This window comes from Dendrobates tinctorius, unplaced genomic scaffold (assembly GCF_039654945.1).
Source record: "Dendrobates tinctorius isolate UK_male_01 unplaced genomic scaffold, ASM3965494v1 ptg000035l, whole genome shotgun sequence".
In the NCBI taxonomy this organism is placed as follows: domain Eukaryota; kingdom Metazoa; phylum Chordata; class Amphibia; order Anura; family Dendrobatidae; genus Dendrobates; species Dendrobates tinctorius.
The window spans coordinates 64,583,726-64,606,853 of record NW_027361703.1 but is presented as its reverse complement, the minus strand read 5'-3'; the positions used below and the strand labels follow the sequence as shown (position 1 = coordinate 64,606,853).

At 38.7% G+C, this 23,128-nt stretch overlaps 1 protein-coding gene across 1 annotated transcript in view; it reads left to right on the top strand.

Moving 5' to 3' along the window:
• Window positions 1–20,716, top strand: part of LOC141087760 (pendrin-like) — a 63,036-nt gene extending 42,320 nt beyond the window's left edge. The window contains exons 12-21 of the mRNA XM_073573557.1: window positions 3,523–3,618; window positions 6,814–6,920; window positions 7,211–7,280; window positions 8,423–8,515; window positions 8,619–8,714; window positions 9,226–9,459; window positions 14,553–14,607; window positions 17,339–17,484; window positions 19,631–19,714; window positions 20,444–20,716. Coding sequence (XP_073429658.1) covers window positions 3,523–3,618; window positions 6,814–6,920; window positions 7,211–7,280; window positions 8,423–8,515; window positions 8,619–8,714; window positions 9,226–9,459; window positions 14,553–14,607; window positions 17,339–17,484; window positions 19,631–19,714; window positions 20,444–20,467 — 1,005 coding nt within the window. The 3' untranslated portion in view covers window positions 20,468–20,716. The remainder of the gene's footprint in view (window positions 1–3,522; window positions 3,619–6,813; window positions 6,921–7,210; window positions 7,281–8,422; window positions 8,516–8,618; window positions 8,715–9,225; window positions 9,460–14,552; window positions 14,608–17,338; window positions 17,485–19,630; window positions 19,715–20,443) is intronic.
• Window positions 20,717–23,128: the final 2,412 nt, after the last annotated feature.

Genomic DNA, 23,128 nt, shown 5'->3' with positions numbered 1-23,128 from the left:
AAAAGTTAGATGTTCATTTTTTTTTAAATATTCAAAAAAATACCTGTGACGCACCTAAAGGGTTAATAAACTTCTTGAATGTGGTTTTGAGCACCTTAAGGGGTGCAGTTTTTAGAATGGTGTCACTTTTGGGTATTTTCTATCATATACACCCCTCAAAGTGGCTTCAAATGTGATGTGGTCCTAAAAATAAAATGGTGTTGTAAAAATGAGAAATCGCTGGTCAACTTTTAACCCTTATAATTTCCTAACAAAAAAAAATTTTGGTTCCAAAATTGTGCTGATGTAAAGTAAACATGTGGGAAATGTTACTTATCAAGTTTTTTGTGTGCCGTATCTCTGTGATTTAAGGGCATAAAAATTCAAAGTTGGAAAATTGCGAAATTTTCAAAATTTTTGCCAAATTTCTATTTTTTTCACAAATAAACGCAAGTTATTTGAATGAAAATTTACCACTAACATGAAGTACAATATGTCACGAGAAAACAATGTCAGAATCACCAGGATCCATGGAAGCGTTCCAGAGTTATGACCTCATAAAGGTACAGTGGTCAGAATTGTAAAAATTGGCCCGGTCATGAACGTGCAAACCACCCTTGGGGGTGAAGGGGTTAATGATCGGATAGTTGAAAAGGGACTAGTAAAACAGGAAACTTTACATCAGAAACGCTGATTATTTTATATATTATATATAGAAATAATCTACAGAAAAATGAGTAAGGGAAAAGTCAGACGGTCATATAACCTGGACGAGGATCCCAACGCAATGCTCGGACTGACCGTCAGCTCTCCTGACCCAAGAGTGACAGCATGTATTTCTATGCAGCTGTCACGCTTGGCTCAGGAGATCTGCCAACCTGTATGAGCATTGCATTGCGATCCTTGTCCTAGCTATACAGTGGCATGTAAAAGTTAGTGCACCTTTGGTTAAAATTACTGTTAGGCTGGAGTCACACACAACGAATAAAAAATCGGTCCCATTTTAACGGTCCGAAATCGCACAAAGGTATCTTAACCAGTGATGCGTTTTTGATGCGATTTTTCTTCATTGATGCGATTTTAATCGCATGTAAGAATCCTTTTGACATCCGTCTGGCGAGATTTTCTCGCAGGAAAGCAAAATGGACATATAATGGAGCTCAATGACACGTTTCCCCACACAAACTAATTAATAGATATAGACACATTAAATAAATATATATATATATATATATATATATATATATATATATATTATACATGTCATAGAGACACATTAATATATATATTTCTAGTTCATACAGTTCTTAATTGCAGAATAGCCGCTGACACATTAGCCGGCTTTTGTATAACATTCTCCTGCCCGACATGAAATGACACATGGTTTACATATAGTTAACCATTTAATTTCATGTTTTTTTTATGTCTATCACTATTAATTATATGAGGGCTTGTGGGTAAAATTTTGGGCTTGTAGGGGTTCATTTAAGGGGTTAATTTGTTGTATTAAATTGCGGAGACTCCCGCTTATGTCACTGAGGCTGCAGGGAGTCCCTGTAATTTAATACAACGAATCAACCCCTTAAATGAACCCCTACAACTCAAAAATTTTACCCACAAGCCCTCATATAATTAATAGTGATAGACATAAAAAAAAAAAACCATGAAATGAAATGGTTAACTATATGTAAACCATGTGTCATTTCATGTCGGGCAGGAGCATAACTATACAAAAGCCGGCAAATGTTTCAGCGGCTATTCTGCAATTAAGAACTGTATGAATTAGAAATATATATATTAATGTGTCTCTATAACATGTATAAAATATATATATATTTAATGTGTCTAGATCTATTAATTCGTTGCTTTATTTAACCGGACACTGTGATTTTACTGTATGTAGGAAAAAAAAAATGCCGGCTTTTGGTGCGATTTTATCGCAACTCACACATCGGGTCCGTTTGCAATCCCATTTTTTCTCTCCCCCATAGACTTGTATTGTCGAATCCGATCCGAAAATCGGTGACAATCGCAGCATGCTGCGATTGTCTCAGTCAGAGGATCGGATGTGATAAAAAATCGCATGATGTGAGCTGCCCCATAGAATAACATGGGTTCGAATGCAATGCGATTTTTTTTTATTTTTTTTAATCGCATTGCATTCGTCCGTTTTATTCGCCAGTGTGACCCCCGGCCTTATTGTGAACAGTTGAGCAAGTTGAGGGGCTAATGTTAAAGATGACACATTTCCTTTGCAGTGTGTGTGTGTGTATGTATATATATATATATATATATATATATATATATATATATATAGTGTGTGTAATTTTTCACATTTTAAAAATTATAAAAAAGAAAATGGGCTAATGCACAAGTCTGAGTACCCTTGGATATTTGTGTCCTCAGATGACTTTGACCAAGGTTTCAGACCTTATCTAACCTGTTAGGGTTATGGATTGTTCACTATCATTGTTAGGAGAGGCGAGGTGATGCAAATATCTCAGCTTTATAAAAATCCAGCCTCCTCTAACTTTGTGCCAAAAAACAGCAGCCATGGTGCCATGGGTTCTTCAGTCGCCTAGCACTCTGTTTCAACTTGCTTAACTGATCACAATAACAGAAATTTTGACCAGGGGTGCGCAAACTTTTACATGCCACTGTATAGCTGTCTGACTCTTCCCTTACTTTGTACATTGATGACTTTGTCCAACGCTGTGTCCAACTATGTCCAACGCTGTGATCAGAGACTATTACTGGTCTTCTGAGTAGCAAATATCTTGTCTCTAAAACTTTCAGGCGCTGACCCATCAAAGCAATTTTGTCACAATTCTGCCATAAATCACTTTAAAAAGTCACAAAATGGGCATAGCGTTGGTGTGATGCAACAGCTTGTCTAATTCATGACAAGCTGTTACGTTCCATAGTTTAGAAATCCTACTCCAGGTGACTAAGATTTATGGCTAGGTGCACACCACTCGTCAGATGGTCTTTATTCATAAAGGGGTGTCTGAAGTGTCTCCTCCAACACGCCCCCACATTATGACAAGGAAAGATTCACCGGTCTTGATAAATTGGGGGCTTCAGTCTTTTTCAATATTAAATGATTTTACAATGTAAAACACATTTCCAGTACAAGCAAGTTCTGTTCTGTAATGTAGTGTAGCTGCAAATGATGAAGGATGCAATGAAACCCTACATTTTTTTTGCAGAGTAATTTATACTATAGAATACGTAACATACAAGATGCATACGGGAACTTATTTTTTTTTCCAATGCCCCCCCCCCCTCAAAATATGTTATTTTAGTGTCAATCCCAAAGGTGTTATGATAAAACTAACATGTTACAATTATAATAATTTAAACACTAATATCTATATAATTTGTAAAGTTGACCTCTAAATAGGGTGGTTACTGATTTGGAAATGTTCTCTAGACAAAAAGTTAACATCACAAAATAATTGCTTCTAAAAACAATATACAGTATTGCTGTTTAATTAAAGTTTGTTTATAAGAACATTGGCTAACTAATACATCTCATTACAGTCGGTGCTGGCGGCCATTGTCATAGCAAATCTTAAAGGGATGTTTTGGCAAGTTTTTGATGTGCCCCGTTTATGGAGACAGAACAAGTGGGATTCCGTAAGTATTTATAACAGTTGTATGATATATACAGCTCTGGCAAAAATTAAGAGACCACCGCACAGTTTTATAAATAGCTTCTCTACATGTCTGACAGCCATTCCATTCCAGTGTCAGTTGAATTCCAACCAGAGTACACCTCATTCTACTTAATGTGCTTCTGATTAGGTGATCACCTGAACCAAATCTTATTTAATGAAGGAAAGTATAAAAAACCCTGCTGTGGTGTTCACAATTCTCTTGCAACAGGACAAGCTGGATGGCCAAGCAAGTGCTAGTAATATCCCAAAAGTAATAGGAATGAAAAAAAATAACTTTTAAACATGCTAAAGGAGTTGAAAAGAAAGAGTCTTGAGTGAGGAAAAGAAGGGCTCAATTTTGGCTTTACGAGCAGAGGGATACAGTCAGCATCATGTTGCCTCCATCCTTAAAATTTCTAAGACAGCAGTCCATTAAAACAAGGCCAAGCAGCAGACATTGGGGACAACAAAGCTACAGACCGGCAGAGGGCGAAAATGACTCTCCACTGACCAGGATGACCGGCATCTTGTTCAAATGTCACTCAGCAACTGCAGGATGACATCAAGTGACCAACAAAAGGAATGGCAAATGGCAGCTGGGGTGAAGTGCACGGCAAGAACAGTTCATAACAGGCTCCTAGAAGTAGGGTTCAAGTCATGTAAAGCTAGAAAAAAGCCTTTTATCAATGAGAAGCAAAGGAGAGCCAGGCTGAAGTTTGCCTAAGACCATAAGGATTGAACCATAGAGGGCTGGATTAAGGTAATCTTCTCTGATGAGTCTAGTTTTGAGCTTTACCCAACACCTGGTCATCTAATGGTTAGACGGAGACCTGGAGAGGCATACAAGCCACAGTGTCTTGCACCCACTGTGAAATTTAGTGGAGGATCGGTGATGATCTGGGGATGCTTCAGCAAGGCTGGAATTGGGCAGGTTAATTTTTGCGAAGGATGTATGAGTCAAGCTGCATACAAGTTTATCCTGGAAAAACAGTTGATTCCTTCTGCTCAGGCTATGTTCCCCAACTCTGAGGACTGTTTTTTTCCAGCAGTACAATGTGCCATGCCACACAGCTAGATCAATCAATGTGTGGATGAAGGACCACCACATCAAATCTCTGTCATGGCCAGCCCAATCTCCAGACCTGAACCCCATTGAAAACCTCTGGAATGTAATCCAGAGGAAGATGGATAGTCAGAAGCCATCGAACAAAGAAGAACTGCTTAAATTTTTGCACCAGGAGTAGCATAAGGTCACCCAAAAGCAGTGTGAAAGACTAGTTGAAAGCATGCCAAGACGCATGAAAGCTGTGATTAAAAATCATGGTTATTCCACAAAATATTGATTTCAGAAATCTTCCTGAGTTAAAACATTAGTATTGTTTCTAAATGATTATGAACTTGTTTTCTTAGCATTATTTGATGTCTGCAAGCACTGCTTTTTTTGTTATTTTGACCATTTCTCATTTTCTGAAAATAAATACAAAATTTAGTGCTTGAAAATTCGAAGACATTGTTATTAGTTTATAGAATAAAAGAGCAATTTACATTTTACTCAAAAATATACCTATAAAGAGAAAAATCAGACAGACTGAAAATTTTGCAGTGGTCTCTTAATTTTTGCCAGGGCTCTATATATACAGTACTGGAACCGTTTGGGATCTTAATGATCACTGTGATAACTTTTTCCGCTCATGGACCAGGGTTCATAGTTATATTTCTGCTCCGTCACTTATTGACATTAATTATAAAGGGCAGAGAATAGATACCGCATTTAAGGGAATGAGAAGCTATTTTAAATTCTAGAAATGTGACATTTTCCATTTGTGGTTTGCTGTAATCAAAATAGTGAAGATGCGCTTTCTATTCTACAATAATGAAAACAGGGCATAACAGTTATGGCATATCAATAAATACGCTGTCAGTCGCTGATCAAATGGAAGTTCAATTGTTGGACCCTCACAGATTGCTCTGTTGCACTGCAACTAAGGCCTCTTTCACACTTCAGTTTTCTACAATCAGTCACAATCCGCCAGGTTTTGAAAAAAACGGATCCTCAATTTTCTTTTTTTTTTCCCCATTGACTTCCATTACTGGCGGATTGTGACGGATTGCCGTCCGTTGCATCCGTTTTTTTTTCGGATCCGCCAAAAGTTTCTGTCCGTCACCATCCTCAAAGATTTGAAAACGGAGCTTGCAACGTTTTTTTCTCTGTCGGATCCTCCAGACACTAATTTAACCCGCAATTCTTTCTGGGTGCCGGAAAAAAAAAAAAAATTCTCTCTCCTCTCTCTCTCCCCGGCTAGCGGTTCCTTTAAATTTCCTCATTTTCAGGATCCGTCTGAAAACGGATCCTGTGCCATCCGTTCACATCAGTTGAGAACGGATCCGCTTGTCTGACTTTTTGGCGAATTTGAACTGATGCAAAAAACTGAAGTGTGAAAGAGGCCTAAGCACCATTGACCGAACAAGGCATAGTTACAGATCTGTGCAAAGTATCTAGATGGCTGTGACACTCCAAGGAATGTGATTGAACCCCGTCAACCAGCAAGTGGCGGCATACCCTACTGATTCTCCATAACTTCCCACAGTGGGAATATCTTTTAAGGACTGGGCTGCCTACATCACTGGCAAAAGCTGTAAGCCTCAAATGATGCCGACATTGAGTCACAAAACCTTAAAGCTTGAGAAGTTAATATAGTCACACTACTGGCTTTTTATGTAATATCTTGTAATGTGCCAGGGATTTGATATTGATTGGAAACTAACTGTAATAAGTCTTCCACTGGCACTGTACTAGGAAAATGGAGTGCACAACATCTCTAGAGTGAGCTTGTAAAGGAACACTGCCCCATCTCATTGACTGATATGCCCTGTCCTGACCGCTCCAGGGTCTTGCCTGTGCTCAGTATTTTTAATGTGTACACCAGCTTCAAAAGGTGTGCTGCTCCTGATGCTGCTAACAATACAATCATGTGTGCATATGCACATTCTTCTGATGATATGCCTTAAGGCAGAAATTACCATGTTAATTAAAAAATAGAGGCAGGGTGACAAGTGGAGAAAAGTAACAATGATGCAGACGCTAATTTTAATATGGGGCATATTTTGCTCCTTCAGTCTACAAGGCAATCTTAATGTTCTAGCAACAATATAAAGTAACCCTTTTTTTGTTTAGGTAATCTGGGTATTCACATGTATTGCATCCATCCTATTGGGACTTGACCTGGGATTGTTGGCCGGTTTAATATTTGGATTACTAACCGTTGTTCTACGAGTTCAGTTGTAAGTAGATGTCTTTTAAATATCAATCAAGAGGCCAGTATGCTAAATGTGCTCATCAAAAAGCAAGACTGGAGATTCAGTCTAGTCCCTCATGTGAAGGCTCTTACCTTGGAACCACTTTATACACTATTTATTTATACACTATATGCACTAGCACAATCTAATAGTGAATTAGGTATTAGTGAATTCCTAATACGCAATCTCTCATATGATAGATAATTCCAAGTAAGCCTATATTTCATGACAAAGTATCTATTGTATATTTATCTTTCATGTGTTTGTTCTTCTAGCCCGTCATGTGGTGGGCTTGGAAACATCCCGGGAACAGAAATCTACAAGGAAGTTAAAAAATACAAAAATGTAAGTAAAACTAAATTTTCTAAACATGCAAAATCTGTTTGTAGTAAAAGATAATTAAAGAAATAGAAATTTATATTGCACTTAGCATAGGTGACAGAAGAATTAATATGTCGATTTAACTCCGGATAATGTCAAATAAGCAAATCAGACAATATAAAACTTTGGGTGGCAATATTAGATGGAACATAAAATATATAGTGATAGCAGTTTGTTATTTGTGTGTCCCAACTGTTCCATAAGTGGAAAGGGTATTCCCATCTCCAAGATCCTATTCCAATATGTAGTAGGTCTAATAATAATAATAGGAATGTAATATAGTTCTTCTGATTTGCTATGGTACTTACCCCATGTTCAGGGCATTGCAGTAGTTTAGATATCCATGGTTATGACCATTCATATAGAGACAGTTATTTAGTTGTTTGTAGTCACGACCATGGATACCTAAGCTACTGCAATGCCATGCACATGGGGTAAGAGACACAGCTTATTAGAAGAACTATACTACATTCGTAATTGGAGGTATTTGCTAATATTAACATTATTACACTTACTTAATATTGGGATAGGATCTTGGAAATGGGAATACCTGTTAAAGTTCCACATGCGACTAACCCAAGAAACTCTGCTGATGGTAATTAAATGTATCGATAGATCCTATGGGTTCTTGTATGTGGTTCTGAGCTCTATTGGTTGGTGTTGTAAATCAATGCTGTACACGTGTAGTGGTATATCACCAGTGTGCCCCAGCCTGCTGCTTTCCTGGCAACCACCTGCATGAGTTCCTGGACAGGGCATGTACCGTCACTAGCGAAAATGTGCGGTGACCTGGAAGAGGCAAAAACCAACATGTTTCAGAAACATGCTTTTACCGTGACAAAGAAAACCAGTATTTTTCTGAAACGCGTTGGCTGCATGTGGTGTTGGAGACATCATAATGGACAATTGTCTTAGAGTCTGATTAATGTGCAAGTAGCCAATCAACAGCCACTAAAATGCAGCTCTCTGCAGTCAACTGAACACAACAGAAATCTCGTTGGGCAGAAAGGGTCTTTTTAGGTGTATTCCAAACAGTGGATGGGATTTAGGTATTTAAGTACATCTTCATGTACAGTCCAGCTAATATTTCTATTTCTTTCTCCCAGGCTGTGGAACCAGAAGGATTTAAAATTGTCCGGTTTACTAGTGGTATTTTCTATGGTAATATTGATGGACTAAAGAGTGGCATTCAATCAGTTGTGAGTGCATTTACATTTGTATTCATCCTTTAAAATAATTTACATAATACTATTAGTCGTTTGCTATGGGGTTAGTAAATGTATCATGTTGATTTCATTTTAGGTTGGGTTTGATGCTGTCAGAGTTTTTAATAAGCGGACTAAAGCTCTGAGGAAGATAAATAAACTGATTAAGAAAGGACAGCTAAAAGCAACTAAGGTAATGGCTTGCCCCTATGTATTATTGTTTATGAGAAAGCTTTATCGCATGTAATAAACTGCATAACCGACTAAATGATAGGAATGCTGAAAATCACTAGTTTCCTGAAAATGAAACTCCAAGTTCACTGTACTAAAATGTTTTTATTTTTAAGTATTTAATATATATTTTGTAAACAACTACTAAAAATTTACATAGTAGCACACTATGCTAAATACTACATACGCAAATATTCTTAACCTTGTCACTCAATGTGTCAATCATAGCAAGAGTTAATATTACTGTGGAGCTACGTTACTATAAAAAAAGAACTTGCAGCAATGGTCTACTTCCCTTTATTGCTGATTGACTTATAAACCAAGTTTGCTGTCAGTTATGTCCATAGTAGGTTCCACTAACAAATAGTCTGCCACGATAGGAGTTATTGTACATAATCATAGTGCCATTGCTTGCCATGTGCATATTCCTTATCTGCATCACATAAAAAATCCACTCCCCTGTTCCTTTTTAGAATGGCATCATCAGTGATATGGGGACAGATAATGACGGGTTTGAGTCAGATGATGATATTGAAGACCCAGAAAAAGAAGAGAGTCCAGAAGTGAAAAATGTGGAGGTTCAAGTAGACTGGAGTTCAGAGCTGCCAGTTAAAGTGAATGTCCCCAAAGTCACAATTCACAGCCTCATCTTTGACTTTGGGCAAATAACTTTTCTAGATGTGGTGGCTGTAAGGTCATTAAAAGTGGTAAGCAAAATTCTAATTTCCTGGGTTAATGCAACTTATGCTGTTGATATTTTTACCATATTCACGGCCTGTTTTATATAAAGAATATATAGACTATATATAGACTATGCCTACTTACATTATATTTCCCACTGATATGAAATGCTTGCATGTATAGCATGTCTGAAGATCACCGTCTCATTACAATTTACATATTAATTAAAAAAGTTGTTTCATATTTGGCAGGCATTTTATATGCCCACAACTTAGTTGTGGTCCAGGTACTTGCACTCATGAACATTGTGCAGCTCAGCAAACAGGAGCAGCAAGCTCTTGTCTGAGCACACACACAGTCTACAGATTCAATGGAAAGCATTTGTAGCCTATGCTTTGTGCTTAATCATACTCTGGTTTATGTATGCGCTCAGGCCGACGCTGTTTGCTTGGCTGCACCCTGTTCTGGAGTCTATTGAGAGATCAGTAGTGGTCCCAGGACCTGGACCCCAACCAATCTGTGGCCATCTATTTCTATCCCACACTTGATTCCTGTTATGACCTCCCCTTTTCACCTTTATTTCCCACTTATTTATTATATTAATATTCTAAAAGTCCTCCAATTCCAGACACCTGGATGCAATTGGATCCTACACTGTAAGCTGACCAACCAAACCAAGTTGCCATGTTAATATTAATTTAGTTATACACGTTGCGATGGCAACGCACAAATTACACGCCCCCTCCCAGATCATGCACCGATCAAAAGTCACTCCTCCATCTTTAGCATATTAACCATGATTGATGATGCAATGGCAGAAGTCAGTGTTGTGAGCGTGCCTATTATACAGTGCACCATTAGATGCGCCATTCCGATGCCTTCCCATGACATGTGTCCCCTCCTATGTATTAGTGTGATATGGGTGTGTCATAGTGACACATTCCCATGACAACACATGGCATAAATGGCGCTAGGACTGGAAATTCAGCTCACTACCCGGAAATGATGTAGAACACCGGAAACACGCAAGCTGATCAATACCCTATATATAACACATTGTGTATAGGAGAAAGTTTTGTGTCCACACATTTATCATGTGCCATGCAGCACCATGAGTGCACGGCTGTGGGGTTCTCGGTCACTATGAGGCCCTCTCTTTTCAGTTAAGTTCCCCATCCCACTACAAAACAGACTCCCCTGATGAATCCTCGGAACTGAGGAGGAAACGTGTAGCACTTAATTGCATATTATTTGGGCATATCTTTTATACTTGGATACTGCCCTTGTTTCATCAGGAGCAATACACGGGGCACGACAGGGTGTACTAGTATCAATATCCATCTACCCAGGCTCCAGTATTGGCACTTCTAGAGGTTCAAATTATTATTATTATAGTGCCATGGCACTTTACATGTAAAAAGGGATATACATAATAAAAACAAATACAGTAATTTTAAACAATAGACGTCACGACTGGTACAGGAGGAGAGAGGACCCTGCCCGCGAGGGCTCACAATCTTCAAGGGATGGGTGGGAATATAGTAGGTGAGTGTAGAGCTTTTTTTATTGCCTACAGTTGTACTGGACTTTTTAAAAAAGACTTGTATTTGTGCAAATTTTGATGTTTCATCACTATCTGCTGACTTCCATTAATAGGCATAGCTCTATTCTATATTACTTTGTTATGGAAATATATATGTATATGTATTTCATATAGATCTCACTTGCCTTCTATAGGCTATATACTCATATATACTGCACACAGATACATATTCACAGTTTGAACCTTATAACTAGTTGGTGGAAATAACCTGCTACCCAGTCATCTCATTGTCTTGTGATTTGAGAAATATCTAGCAGACATAGGGAATGAGGAACTTAGGCCAGGTGGTCCGGCCGATATTGGAGACTTGCTGACAAGTGCAAGACTCCGGACAGTAAATCACGTGGTGTCTAAATAACCCCAGGTCGACGCCCATATATGTTTATGCATTAAAACTGACCAATTAGCTAAGGAGTAAAGCCTCTATGTTAATGAGTAGCCACTCCTTTTCTGTACAATTGATAAAACCAAGTATATTCAATAAACTTCCAGAGTTTTGCTGGGAGGTATTGTGCCAACCAAGTCTGGCGTCTTTCCTTCTTTGAGCGCTCAATAAGACTCTGTCTAATTAGGACAGGTCACAGTATGCACAGGGGTAAATCTACCCAAATCAAAAATAAATCCACAACACTTTATTAAAAATTAAGCTTTATATACAAATATTTATTCATAATTCTCCATGATATATATATATATATATATATATATATATATATATATACATATATATATATATATATATATATATATATATATATATACAGTGTATATATATATATATATATATATATATATATACATACAGTATATATTACATGCACAGACAAATATACAGCGGGTACGGAAAGTATTCAGACCCGTTTAAATTGTCCACTGTTTGCTTCATTGCAGCCATTTGGTAAATTCAAGAGATCATTTTTTTCCTCATTAATGTACAGAAATGTAGAAATTTATGCAAATTTATTGAAAAAGAAAAACTGAAATATCACATGGTCATAAGTATTCAGACCCTTTGCTCAGATTTAAGTCACATGCTGTCTATTTCCTTGCGATCCTCCTTGAGATGGTTCTACTCCATCATTGGAGTCCAAAGCTGAGCAATCATGGGAGAAGAGCCTTGGTGAGAGAGGTAAAGAAGAACTCCAAGATCACTGTGGCTGAGCTCCACAGATGCAGTAGGGAGATGGGAGAAAGTTCCACAAAGTCAACTATCACTGCAGCCCTCCACCAGTCGGGCCTTTATGGCAGAGTGGCCCGACAGAAACTTCTCCTCAGTGCCAGACATATGAAAGCCCGCATAGTTTGCTAAAAAACACATGAAGGACTCCCAGACTATGAAAAATAAGATTCTCTGGTCTGATGAGGATCGAAGAGAACTTTTCAGTGATAATTCTAAGCGGTATGTGTGCAGAAAACCAGGCACTGCTCATCACCTGCCCAATACAATCCCAACAGTGAAACATGGTGGTGGCAGCATCATGCTATGGGTGTGTTTTTCAGCTGCAGGGACAGGATGACTGGTTGCAATTGAAGGAAGCATGAATGCAGCCAAGTACAGAGATATCCTGGATGAAAACCTCTTCCAGAATGCTCTGGACCTCAGACTTGGCCAAGGGTTCACCTTACAGCAAGACAATGACCCTAAGCACACAGCTAAAATAACAAAGGCGTGGCTTCAGAACAACTCTGTGACCATTCTTGACTGGCTCAGCCAGAGCCCTGACCTATACCCAATTAGGCATCTCTGGAGAGACCTGAAAATGGCTGTCCACCAACGTTCACCATCCAACCAGACAGAACTGGAGAGAATCTTCAAGGAAGAATGGCAGAGGATCCCCAATTCCAGGTGTGAAAAACTTGTTGCATAATTCCCAGAAGACTCATGGCTGTACTAACTCAAAAGGGTGCTTCTACTCAATACATACTGAGCAAAGGGTCTGAATACTTATGGACATGTGATATTTCAGGTTTTTTTAAATAAATTTGAACTTTTTTGAATTTACCAAATGGCTGCAATGAAACAAAGAGTGAAAAATTTAAAGGGGTATGAATACTTTCTGTACCCACTGTATAAGTATCCATATACAGTGTGTGTGTGTGTGTGTATATATGCATCTCACAAAATTAGAATATCATCAAAAAGTTAACTTATTTCAGTTCTTCAATACATAAAGTGAAACTCATTATATAGAGCCACTACAAACAGAGTGATCTATTTCTAGTGTTTATTTCTGTTAATGTTGATGATTATGGCTTACAGTCAGTGAAAATCCAAAAGTCATTATCTCAGTTAATAAGAATAATTTATAACACTAGTTTGAAAAAATGATTTTAAAATCCGAAATGTTGGTCTACTGAAATGTATATTCAGTAAATGCACTCAATATTGGTTGGGGCTCCTTTGGCATCAATTACTGCATCAATGCGGCGTGGTATGGAGGCGATCAGCCTGTGGCACTGCTGAGTTGTTATGGAAGCCCAGGTTGCTTTGATAGCAGCCTTCAGCTTGTCTGCATTGTTGGGTCTGGTGTCTCTCATCTTTCTCTTGACAATACCCCATAGATTCTCTATGGGGTTAAGGTCAGACGAGTCTGAAGGCCAATCAAGCACAGTGATACTGTTGTTTTTAAACCAGGTATGGGTACTTTTGGCAGTGTGGACAGGTGCCAAGTCCTGCTGGAGAATTAAATTTCCATCTGCGAAAAGCTGGACGGCAGAGGGAAGCATGAAGTACTCCAAAATTTCCTGGTAGACGGCTGAGCTGACTTTGGTCTTGATAAAGCACAGTGTGCCTACACCAACAGATGATATGGCTCCCCAAACCATCACTGATTGTGGAAACTTCACACTAGACCTCAAGCAGCTTGGATTGTGTGCCTCTCCACTCTTCCTCCAGACTCTGGGACTTTGACCAAGACCAACCAAGTATTGAGTGCATTTACTGAACAAACATGTCATTTCGGATTTTAAAATAATTTTTTCAAGCTAATGTTATAAAGTATTCTAATTTACTGAGATAATGACTTTTCTGTTTTCATTGTCTGTAAGCCAAAATCATCAGCATTAACAGAAATAAACACCTGAAATAGGTCACTGTTTGTAATGACGCTATATAATATGAGTTTCACTTTTTGTAATAAAGAAGTGAAATTATTTTTTTGATATTCTAATTTTGTGAGATGCGTGTGTGTGTGTGTGTGTGTGTGTGTGTGTGTGTGTGTGTGTGTGTGTGTGTGTGTGTATATATATATATATATATATATATATACACACACATACATACATACTGTATATGCCTTTGAGAGTGTCATAGATCTTTAATTTTAAATTGCCTGCCGGAGATGAAACTTCATGTTCAAGGCTTAATTAGTCTTTATTGTAAAGTCAATGCATTACCAGGAGGACAATTACATTAGATTAACATATCATTAAGTATCAAATGTTTTCAATGATGTCTTTTCTGTCTCCCCTTCTTATTCTTAACCTCAATTTTTAAGAAACTTCTTAATTTTTTAGGTATACAAAGAATTCAAAAGGATTGATGTAGATGTCTACATTGCAGCTTGTGATGGTAAATCATTCTATTCCAATTGTTCATTAAACTAACAAAAATACCTATGCCGAGTGTGGAGACACGGGGAGGGTCGGCGGACGCCACGGTCCGCTAGTCGAAAACGCATTGATCAGGGATGATCCACCAGCTCTCCCTTTAACGTGGCCATAACGCTATTCATATAACACAGGGTGAGAGTAAAACAGTGTGGCACTGCTGTATTAAACCACAAAACAGGCAGATAACACGTAGAACACTCCCAGCAAAATACCCAAGATTGTGCACATTAGAGTCTCACCCTTCTGCTGACTCGAGATAATAGCAGCTGTTACTTCAGATCTTCCAGGGCGGATTACCCCACCTGTGGCACGCACACAGAGAGGAGGTAACTACAAGTGTAGGAAAATGACAGTCCATTCAGGTACAAGGGCAGTTGACTGGAGGGTCACAACATGGTTTTTCTGAACATCTGCATGGAGCCAGGCGACTGGCGGATCTCAATCCTGGCTTTCTCCAAATGTATCCATGGATTTACGATCGTCAATAAAGCAGATCTGTATCCTTCCAGCTGGGCTGAGGTCCCCTAAGCTGGTATCCTGTAGAATGACATATCTGTGTCCCTTGTGATGGAGCCATGATGCCTTAGCTGCAATCCTATAGAGTCCCTGGATGTTTGGAAGTCTTGGCTGAATCTCTTTGTAGAGAGGCATGTCACCTCTTTTTATATTTAAGTATTTTTATTCAGTATTTACATACAGGGTAAGAATGGAGATGAGATCAAGTAGCATTACTTGATTATTTAATCTATTTGCATAGTTTTTCCTCCTCTGTTTTCAAAGTTAACAAACTGGCCTAGACAATGCATAATTAGCATATCAGTAAACATCACTAGTCATCCAGGATAAGAGCAAAATATGGTATATCAAATGTCAACTTGCAAGTCAATATTACATGCTTACACAAGCAAAAGTCTGTTTTCTTGACCAACCCAGAAAGAAAAACATAAATTCAAAAGTCAACATATAGATAACAGTCTATTCTTTATAGCTTGTTAAAAATAGGCTTATGGTTAATTAAGATACAATGCTGTGTCTCCACATTGCTCCCCCATCTTAATTAACCAGACTTGATAGGATTCCGATCATCCTCCACTTATCGGTGACAGACCACAACATGTCTTTAAGCACAGTCACGAATGTAAGAGGTCTCACATTTATGACAATAAAACTTTCTATCATCCAGTTTTCTCAGAGCATATTCCATGTCCTCCTTGCAAAAATAAACTCCACACGCAATAGAGGTGAAGCGACTTGTATCCATTGAGTTCACACATCGCGGCCCCCCATCCTGTAGTTTCTGGATTAAATCCCATTCAATCCATGGAAGCTGGCACAGCTCCTGTAGTTTCCGTTTTTTGTTGAGGTCATATATCCACTCTGGTCTTCTTCCCAAGGCCGAGTTGGTGGGGTTTGACATAGCGGAGTCCGAAAACTGCTATGCATGCTTCATCAATGGTCTGCTGGGTCTGTCTGTATACCACCCTGGTTGTGGAGCCCTGGACGATGTCTGAGAACCAGTCCCCTGCAGCTCCCCCGATTCCGCCACGCTGAGTAGTATCCCACCACTGCCACCATAATGTGGAGACGCAGGGGGTCAGAGGGCACCTCGGAACACTAGTCCAAATTGCATGGACCAGAGATCGTCCCACCGCACGTCCACCATTTAACGTGGGTGTAATGCTACTCAGACAACATAGCGCGAGGGTAAAACAGATGTCTTGGCCGTAGTCCTGTAGAGTCCTTGGATGTTTGAAAGTCTTGGCTAAATCTCTGGCTCTCTCATTCTCTCTATAGAGACATGTAACCTCTTTTTATAATTAACAAGTGTAGTTCATTCAGTATTTACATACAGGGTAAGAATGGAGATGAGATCAAGATTACTTAATTATTTAATCTATTTGCATAGTTTTTACTCCTAGACAATGCATAATTATCATATCAATAAACATCACTAGTCATCAAGGATAAGAGCACAATGTGTTATATTAAATGTCAACTTACAAGTCAATATTGCAGTCTTACACGAGCAAAAGTCTGTTTTCTTGACCAACCAGAAAGAAATACATAAATTTCATTTTAGTCAACATATAGATAACAGTCTATTCTCACTGGCTTGCTAAAAATAGACTTCTGCTTAATTAAGATACAATGCTGTGTCTCCACTCCGAGTAACCTGAATACATAGCTCGAAACGCAACTACAACTGGATATGATGTAGACAAAAAAATGGTGCTATGAAATCTCATATCAATGACAAATTTATTAATAGATAAATACAAATAACAAAGTTTAAAAAGGCCGAGTGACTCAATGGAGGACTTACAGAGACAAATCCAGCTAGATTGCTATATCTCTGGAAACAACTGATGTATGTAATGGCTAGGCCGTGTAGGAAATACAGCATATAAGACTAAAGCTTAGAATTCATAATACTCTTGTAAATAAATCAATACATATGCAGATGATGCCATATAACTAATAAATGTGCTTGTATTGGTTACAGTGGATATGGTCTAGCAGCATATCTAGGGTAATGTACATCATGTAAAAACTGTGGCGCCTGGTTAGTAATGAAGCCCTGAGACCACGTCATACTTATTTTTCATCTATGGCACCGTTTGTCACAAATCACATTTATTTCATAAAGCTGAAGTACAAAGGGTAAATATGTTTCTCCTTACCTTTACTAGATAACGTCTATAAAAAATTTGAAGACTGTCTCTTTTTCGATGACCAAATCAAGCCAGACATTTTCTTCTTGACTATTCATGATGCAGTGTTATATGTAGAAGAAAAGAGAAAGTTCAGTGATGCACACGATCCACTAATGGAGAAGGTAAGGGAAATGAGGCCCATAATAGATCTTTTCTGGATTAGGCTCTCTTACATATGCAGAAATGGTGTAGAATAGTGAACAAGCATCATTAGGAGTGAATACAACTATTTAGGTATAGTCTATTAGAATCATAGAATCGTAGAGTTGGAAGGGACCTCCTGGGCCATCTGGTCCAACCCCCTGCTCAAAGCAGGATTCGCTAAATCATCCCAGTCAGATGTCTGTCCAGCCTCTGTTTGAAGACTTCCATTGAAGGAGAACTCACCACTTCTCGTGGCAGCCTGTTCCACTCATTGATCACTCTAACTGTCAAAAAGTTTTTTCTAATATCTAATCTGTGTCTCCTCCCATTCAGTTTCATCCCATTGCTTCTAGTCTTTCCTTGTGCAAATGAGAATAAAGTTGATCCTTCTACAATGTGACAGCCCTTTAGATATTTGTAGACAGCTATTAAGTATCCTCTCAGTCTTCTCTTTTGCAAACTAAACATTCCCAAATCCTGCAACCTTTCCTCATAAGACAGGGTTTGCAGACCGGTCACCATTCTGGTCGCTCTTTTCTGAACTTGCTCCAGTTTGTTGATGTCTTTTTTAAAATGTGGTGCCCAAAACTGGACACAATATTCCAGATGAGGTCTGACCAAAGAGGAGTAGAGGGAAATAATGACTTCACGTGATCTAGACTGTATGCTTCTGTTAATACATCCTAGAATTGCATTTGCCTTTTTTGCTGCTGCATCACACTGTTGACTCATATTCAGTCTGTGATCTATTAGCATACCCAAGTCTTTTTCACATGTGCTGTCACTTAGCCCTATTCCTCCTATTAGGGCATTGTTAGTTAATCCTATGGAGTCATTTGTTCTGGATCCTCATCACTTAGTCAGAGTGGTGTGATATAACAAAAAGTGTCTCTCATTTTAGAGGACCTGTCCTGCATTACACAAATAAACTTTTCATCTGAATTGACATGGTGCAATGCTTCATTTACCCTGTGGTGGCGCTACAAGGAAATTAAGCACTTATTGTCAGTTTCCCCACAGATAGCAGCATATCACTGATGGAAACATTTCTGTCTTATTGTCATGGGACTATGGATTATCTAATGCAGAGAATACGTTTAGATTATCCACATTACTGTTTGAAGGGATTGTTCGGGACTTTACAATTGATGACATAATATTGATGGGGTCCAACATCCTGGACTCCTACAAATAAGGTGAAAACTGCTCTCGCATGGGATTTTAGCAGATGTGTTTGGTGCTTGATATTAGACCCCCACTAATCTCATATTGATGATCAATCCCACCTATAGATAATCAATTTTAAGGTCCCGAATAACCCCTTGAAGCGTGTCACTAAGCTCACTAATGAATAAGGTAATGTGGAACAGTTTACACTATAGAATTAATAATTAAAGTAATTTTCAAATAAATTAATACAAAGTTTGTCCATATTTTAAATTTTACACATGCTACAGCTATATCTTAAGACTACAGTCCCATTAGTGGTGTTGACGTAACTGGATAACCCCCTTTCACTATGCAGACACACTAGAAAACAGTTGATCACTATGGATCTGTCTTCTATAAGTCCTTGGTTATGAGCTGTCATTGTCAGGGGAATTTACACGCTGTAACACATTTCCATGTACAGCAGGTCCCCATCTATGATGCCAACATGCCCAAATAGGATATATGGACATGGGTTATCCAGTTGGGACAAAAACAGTTCAGAAATGTCCTCACTGGATTTAATCTCTTTGATTTACTAAAGCAACATTCCAGAACAAATTATTTATTTTACTCGCTTATATAGGACCATTAATTTCCACAGCTCTTTGCGTTATTATCATCACTGTCCCCATTGGGGCTCACAATGTAAATTCCTTATCAGTATGTTTTTAGAGTGTGGGAGGAAACATGGAAAGAACATTCAGACTCCTTGCAGATGTATTGGTTGGGATTTGAAGCCAGGACCCCAGCGGTGCAAGGGTACAGTGCTAACCAATGAGCTGAGCTAACCAAAGTGCCTCCCTATTATTAAAGAATAAAGTTTAATAGAAAAGATCTACTTAATGTAGAAAATCAATTAAATTATTTATACAAAATTCCTAATCTGGCACAAATTATTTCTTTCTTCTTAAGATCTCATTAATGCAAGAATCGAAAGAACCCTTGGAATACACAGATATTGAGCCACCAAATGGGGAACTGGATGCCCAAGAGGAGGTAAGAAAGAATCTCATGTACAAATATGTACAGTTATGCCTTGCATGCATAGGTACAGGGTCTGTTAATGATGATATAAAGGGATCAGTTCATCAAAGCTTTTACATCAGTATTCTGGCGCAAAAAAGCTTTAAAAAGTCTCATATTTTTGGCACTGCGATAAAATTATACAACTTTTGCCGTTCTTACGCCATTTTCGCAAAACTCAGAGAAAGAGGGCAGACCACTTGGTGGTGACCACTATTCGTCAAATTCATTAGTGGTGGTGTTCGCTGCACCAGAAATCCTACTCCAGCACCAGCAGGGACTGCAGTAGGATTTGTGGCATGGGACACAGAGGTGTACACTACTCATCCAGAACTCCTGATTCATGCCTCTTCATTAATCGGGAGCGTCTGACTCCAGCCCATCTCCTCATCAAGACTGTCATTGCTGTTCTTGATGTATTGGGCCGATGTATGTTCTCTTATTGGAATAGTGCAAATACCATTTTTGTTCTATTTTCTGTATGTACAATGACAGATAGAGATACAGTAAGTTCCAAATTCTTATAAAGGTTCTATTTGAAAAATGAGCTCCTACAAAACTGGCAGCCAGGTATATAGATAAATGAAGCACACTGCATATACACCAGTATTTTATAATATCCTAGTAAAGTGTCAGATGATTTTCCTGTGCTTGCTTTGAAGCGGACGCATTATTGACTTATGTGCATCTATTACTCCACAGGCCCTCAGAAGACTTGCTTCGTGATCAATGCTACTGGAACCTCTGAATCAGGGTGTGCCGTGCAGGCTTTCCCTAATATTGCTAAACAATTTCTTTCTTCATGTCTTCAGAACTTGTCAGTTTATGGCTAGGCCATGTGTAACTCTCTCAAGAGATCATGCAGTTTGTGATTAGCAATTAGAACTAATGGTCGTTTTATTCATATTACATGGGAGCTGTAGTAGAGAGAAATTGTTTTCATATTCATAAATGGTCAGTAAGGACGAATACTCACCTTGCTACTGTCATTTCTTCTGGTCACAATTTTAGCACTTTAGTATCAATAAAGTATGAAGGTATATTACCAGCAGACAGATCACTACTAGTGATGAGCGAGTATACAGTACTTGTTGCTCGGGTTTTTCCGAGGATGCTCGGGTGTCCTACGAGTATTTGGATGTGCTCGGAGATTTAGTTTGTGTCGCTGTAGCTGCATGATTTGTGGCCGCTAGACAGCTTGAATACATGTGGGGATTCCCTAACAAACAGGCAATCCCTACTTATATTCAGGTTGTCTAGGAGCCGCAAATCATGCAGCTGCGTCAACACAAACTAAATCTCAGAGTACGCCCAAATACTCATAGGAAACCCGAGCAATGAGTATACTTGCTCATCACTAATCATTACTATGACGGTCTCTATGGTCTCCAATCTGTTGTTCTCCAGCATTCTGGCCATGTAGGGAGTAGCCATTTTACACCAGCTGGAGGGCCATAGATTGTAGACCACTGCACTACAGTTACTAGATAGGACTCTGTAGCTGTATATATTGTTTGATTAGTTCTTTTTAAAAAAGATATTCCCATCTTATACATTATTGGCATATCTAAAGGATAAACATTAATGTGTAATAGAGGTAGATCACACATCTATCTCACAATTGGGGCACAAGTGGAGAGGTAGTTAGAATTTCCATCTAAATGAATGGGAATTTCAACCGCTAGTCCACTGAATGTGACATGCACCAAAGCCATATTCTCAAGATAGATGTGGGTTCCATTAGTGGGACCTGTACCTACTATAAATCTATGGCAGGTCCTGCAGACATGTATACAAGCATGAGATGGGTAATATAGACAGCAAAATTATGATACATAATAGGTGCTATATAGGAATATTTAATGTGTACTATTTGTGATGTGTTGATTATCAATCTACCGTAAATTTGAGGGGAAAAATAAGGGCTTGTTTGCACGTCAGTGTTTTTTCTTTTAGGCAAAAAACTAACTTTACTCAGTAATCAGATTTTCTTAAGTCTTCTAACCATGAGTTAGTTTTAACCATCAGAAATTAATCCGTTTTTTTTTTTTTTGCGTACAAGAAGGTTTCCCAAGATGAAAATCGCACAGCAGTAGGATATAATGAAGATGGCTTCTGAGCCCTGTCTGATTTTTTTTTTTTTACAGACCCATAGATTTGCAGTACTTAGTCTGATCCGTGGCTCAGATCAAAATTGGGCATGTCTCTGGGTTTTGTTGCAGACCACGTGGGTTCGCAAAAAAACACAACCAAGTGTAACACCTAGAACAAATGTCTATTATAGTCTACTATCAGTAAAAAAACACAAATAGGACTTGCACTAAATAATTAGACGTCTGAATAAGCCCTTAAAGGGGATATCCGGGTGTTAAAAAAAAAAAAAGGCATGTACGGTAGTTGCTAACAGAGACAACTACCTGCCGGTTGTATCCGGTGCTGGTCATTAACCACTCCTGCCAGAGATTCAGCTACTCCCTGTCAACAAAGCAGCAGTTTCTCTTCCTGTTGACAGGGCCAGACTACTAGCGTCATGCTGATTGACATCCGACTTCCCCAATTAGGTAGCAGAGACAACTGCATAACACCAGCAGTCCCTCCCTGTTAACAGGAAGAGAAACTGCTGTGCTAACAGGGAATAGCCAAATCTCTGGCAGGAGCAGTCAATGACGGGCACCGGGTACAACAGGCAGGTAGTTGTCTCTGTTAGCAGCTGCATGCCTTTTTTTTTTTAAAGTCCCGGATATCTCCTTTAAATGGAGCACTCTGATTCCGGCAGAACATTATTTCTCATGATGCTCGGCCGGCTGAGATTATGAGAGTGTAGGTTCATTCACCGTGTCCAAAATGTAATAGTCTCGCACAGGTTTACAAACCATGATAAACGTCTGCATATTTATATGTCTAGACATTATTAATGGGGCTGTATTGCATTTTATTTCACTGTAGGTGAATAGGTGTAGTGATGTGCAGGTAGAAACTGTGAATGGGCCTAGTGAATTGATGGGAGTCCCTGCAGTCTGAGTGCCAATAGGGATCTTAGCAATTAGACCTCTACTAAATGGCAATCCATGAATTCAATTGTAAGCGCTAGATACGGCATATTACTGCAACCATCTGCAAAAGAACAAGACTAAAATTAGCTGCTGATTGAAATAGGGTAAGAGAGATGAATTGCTCCAAACTTTTCACCTACTACCGCAATATTTTTTCTCTTTACATACTAATAGGAAACAAAAATGGCAATTCCATTAGGTCATTTTTGCCCTGGATTTAAACCATCATGATGGAGTATATAGTTGTGTAACCAACTGTACAAATGTTAAAGTTGTGTGATAGTTTTCTGAATTTAATAAAGATAACTATTTTCATTTATGTGAGACGACAACC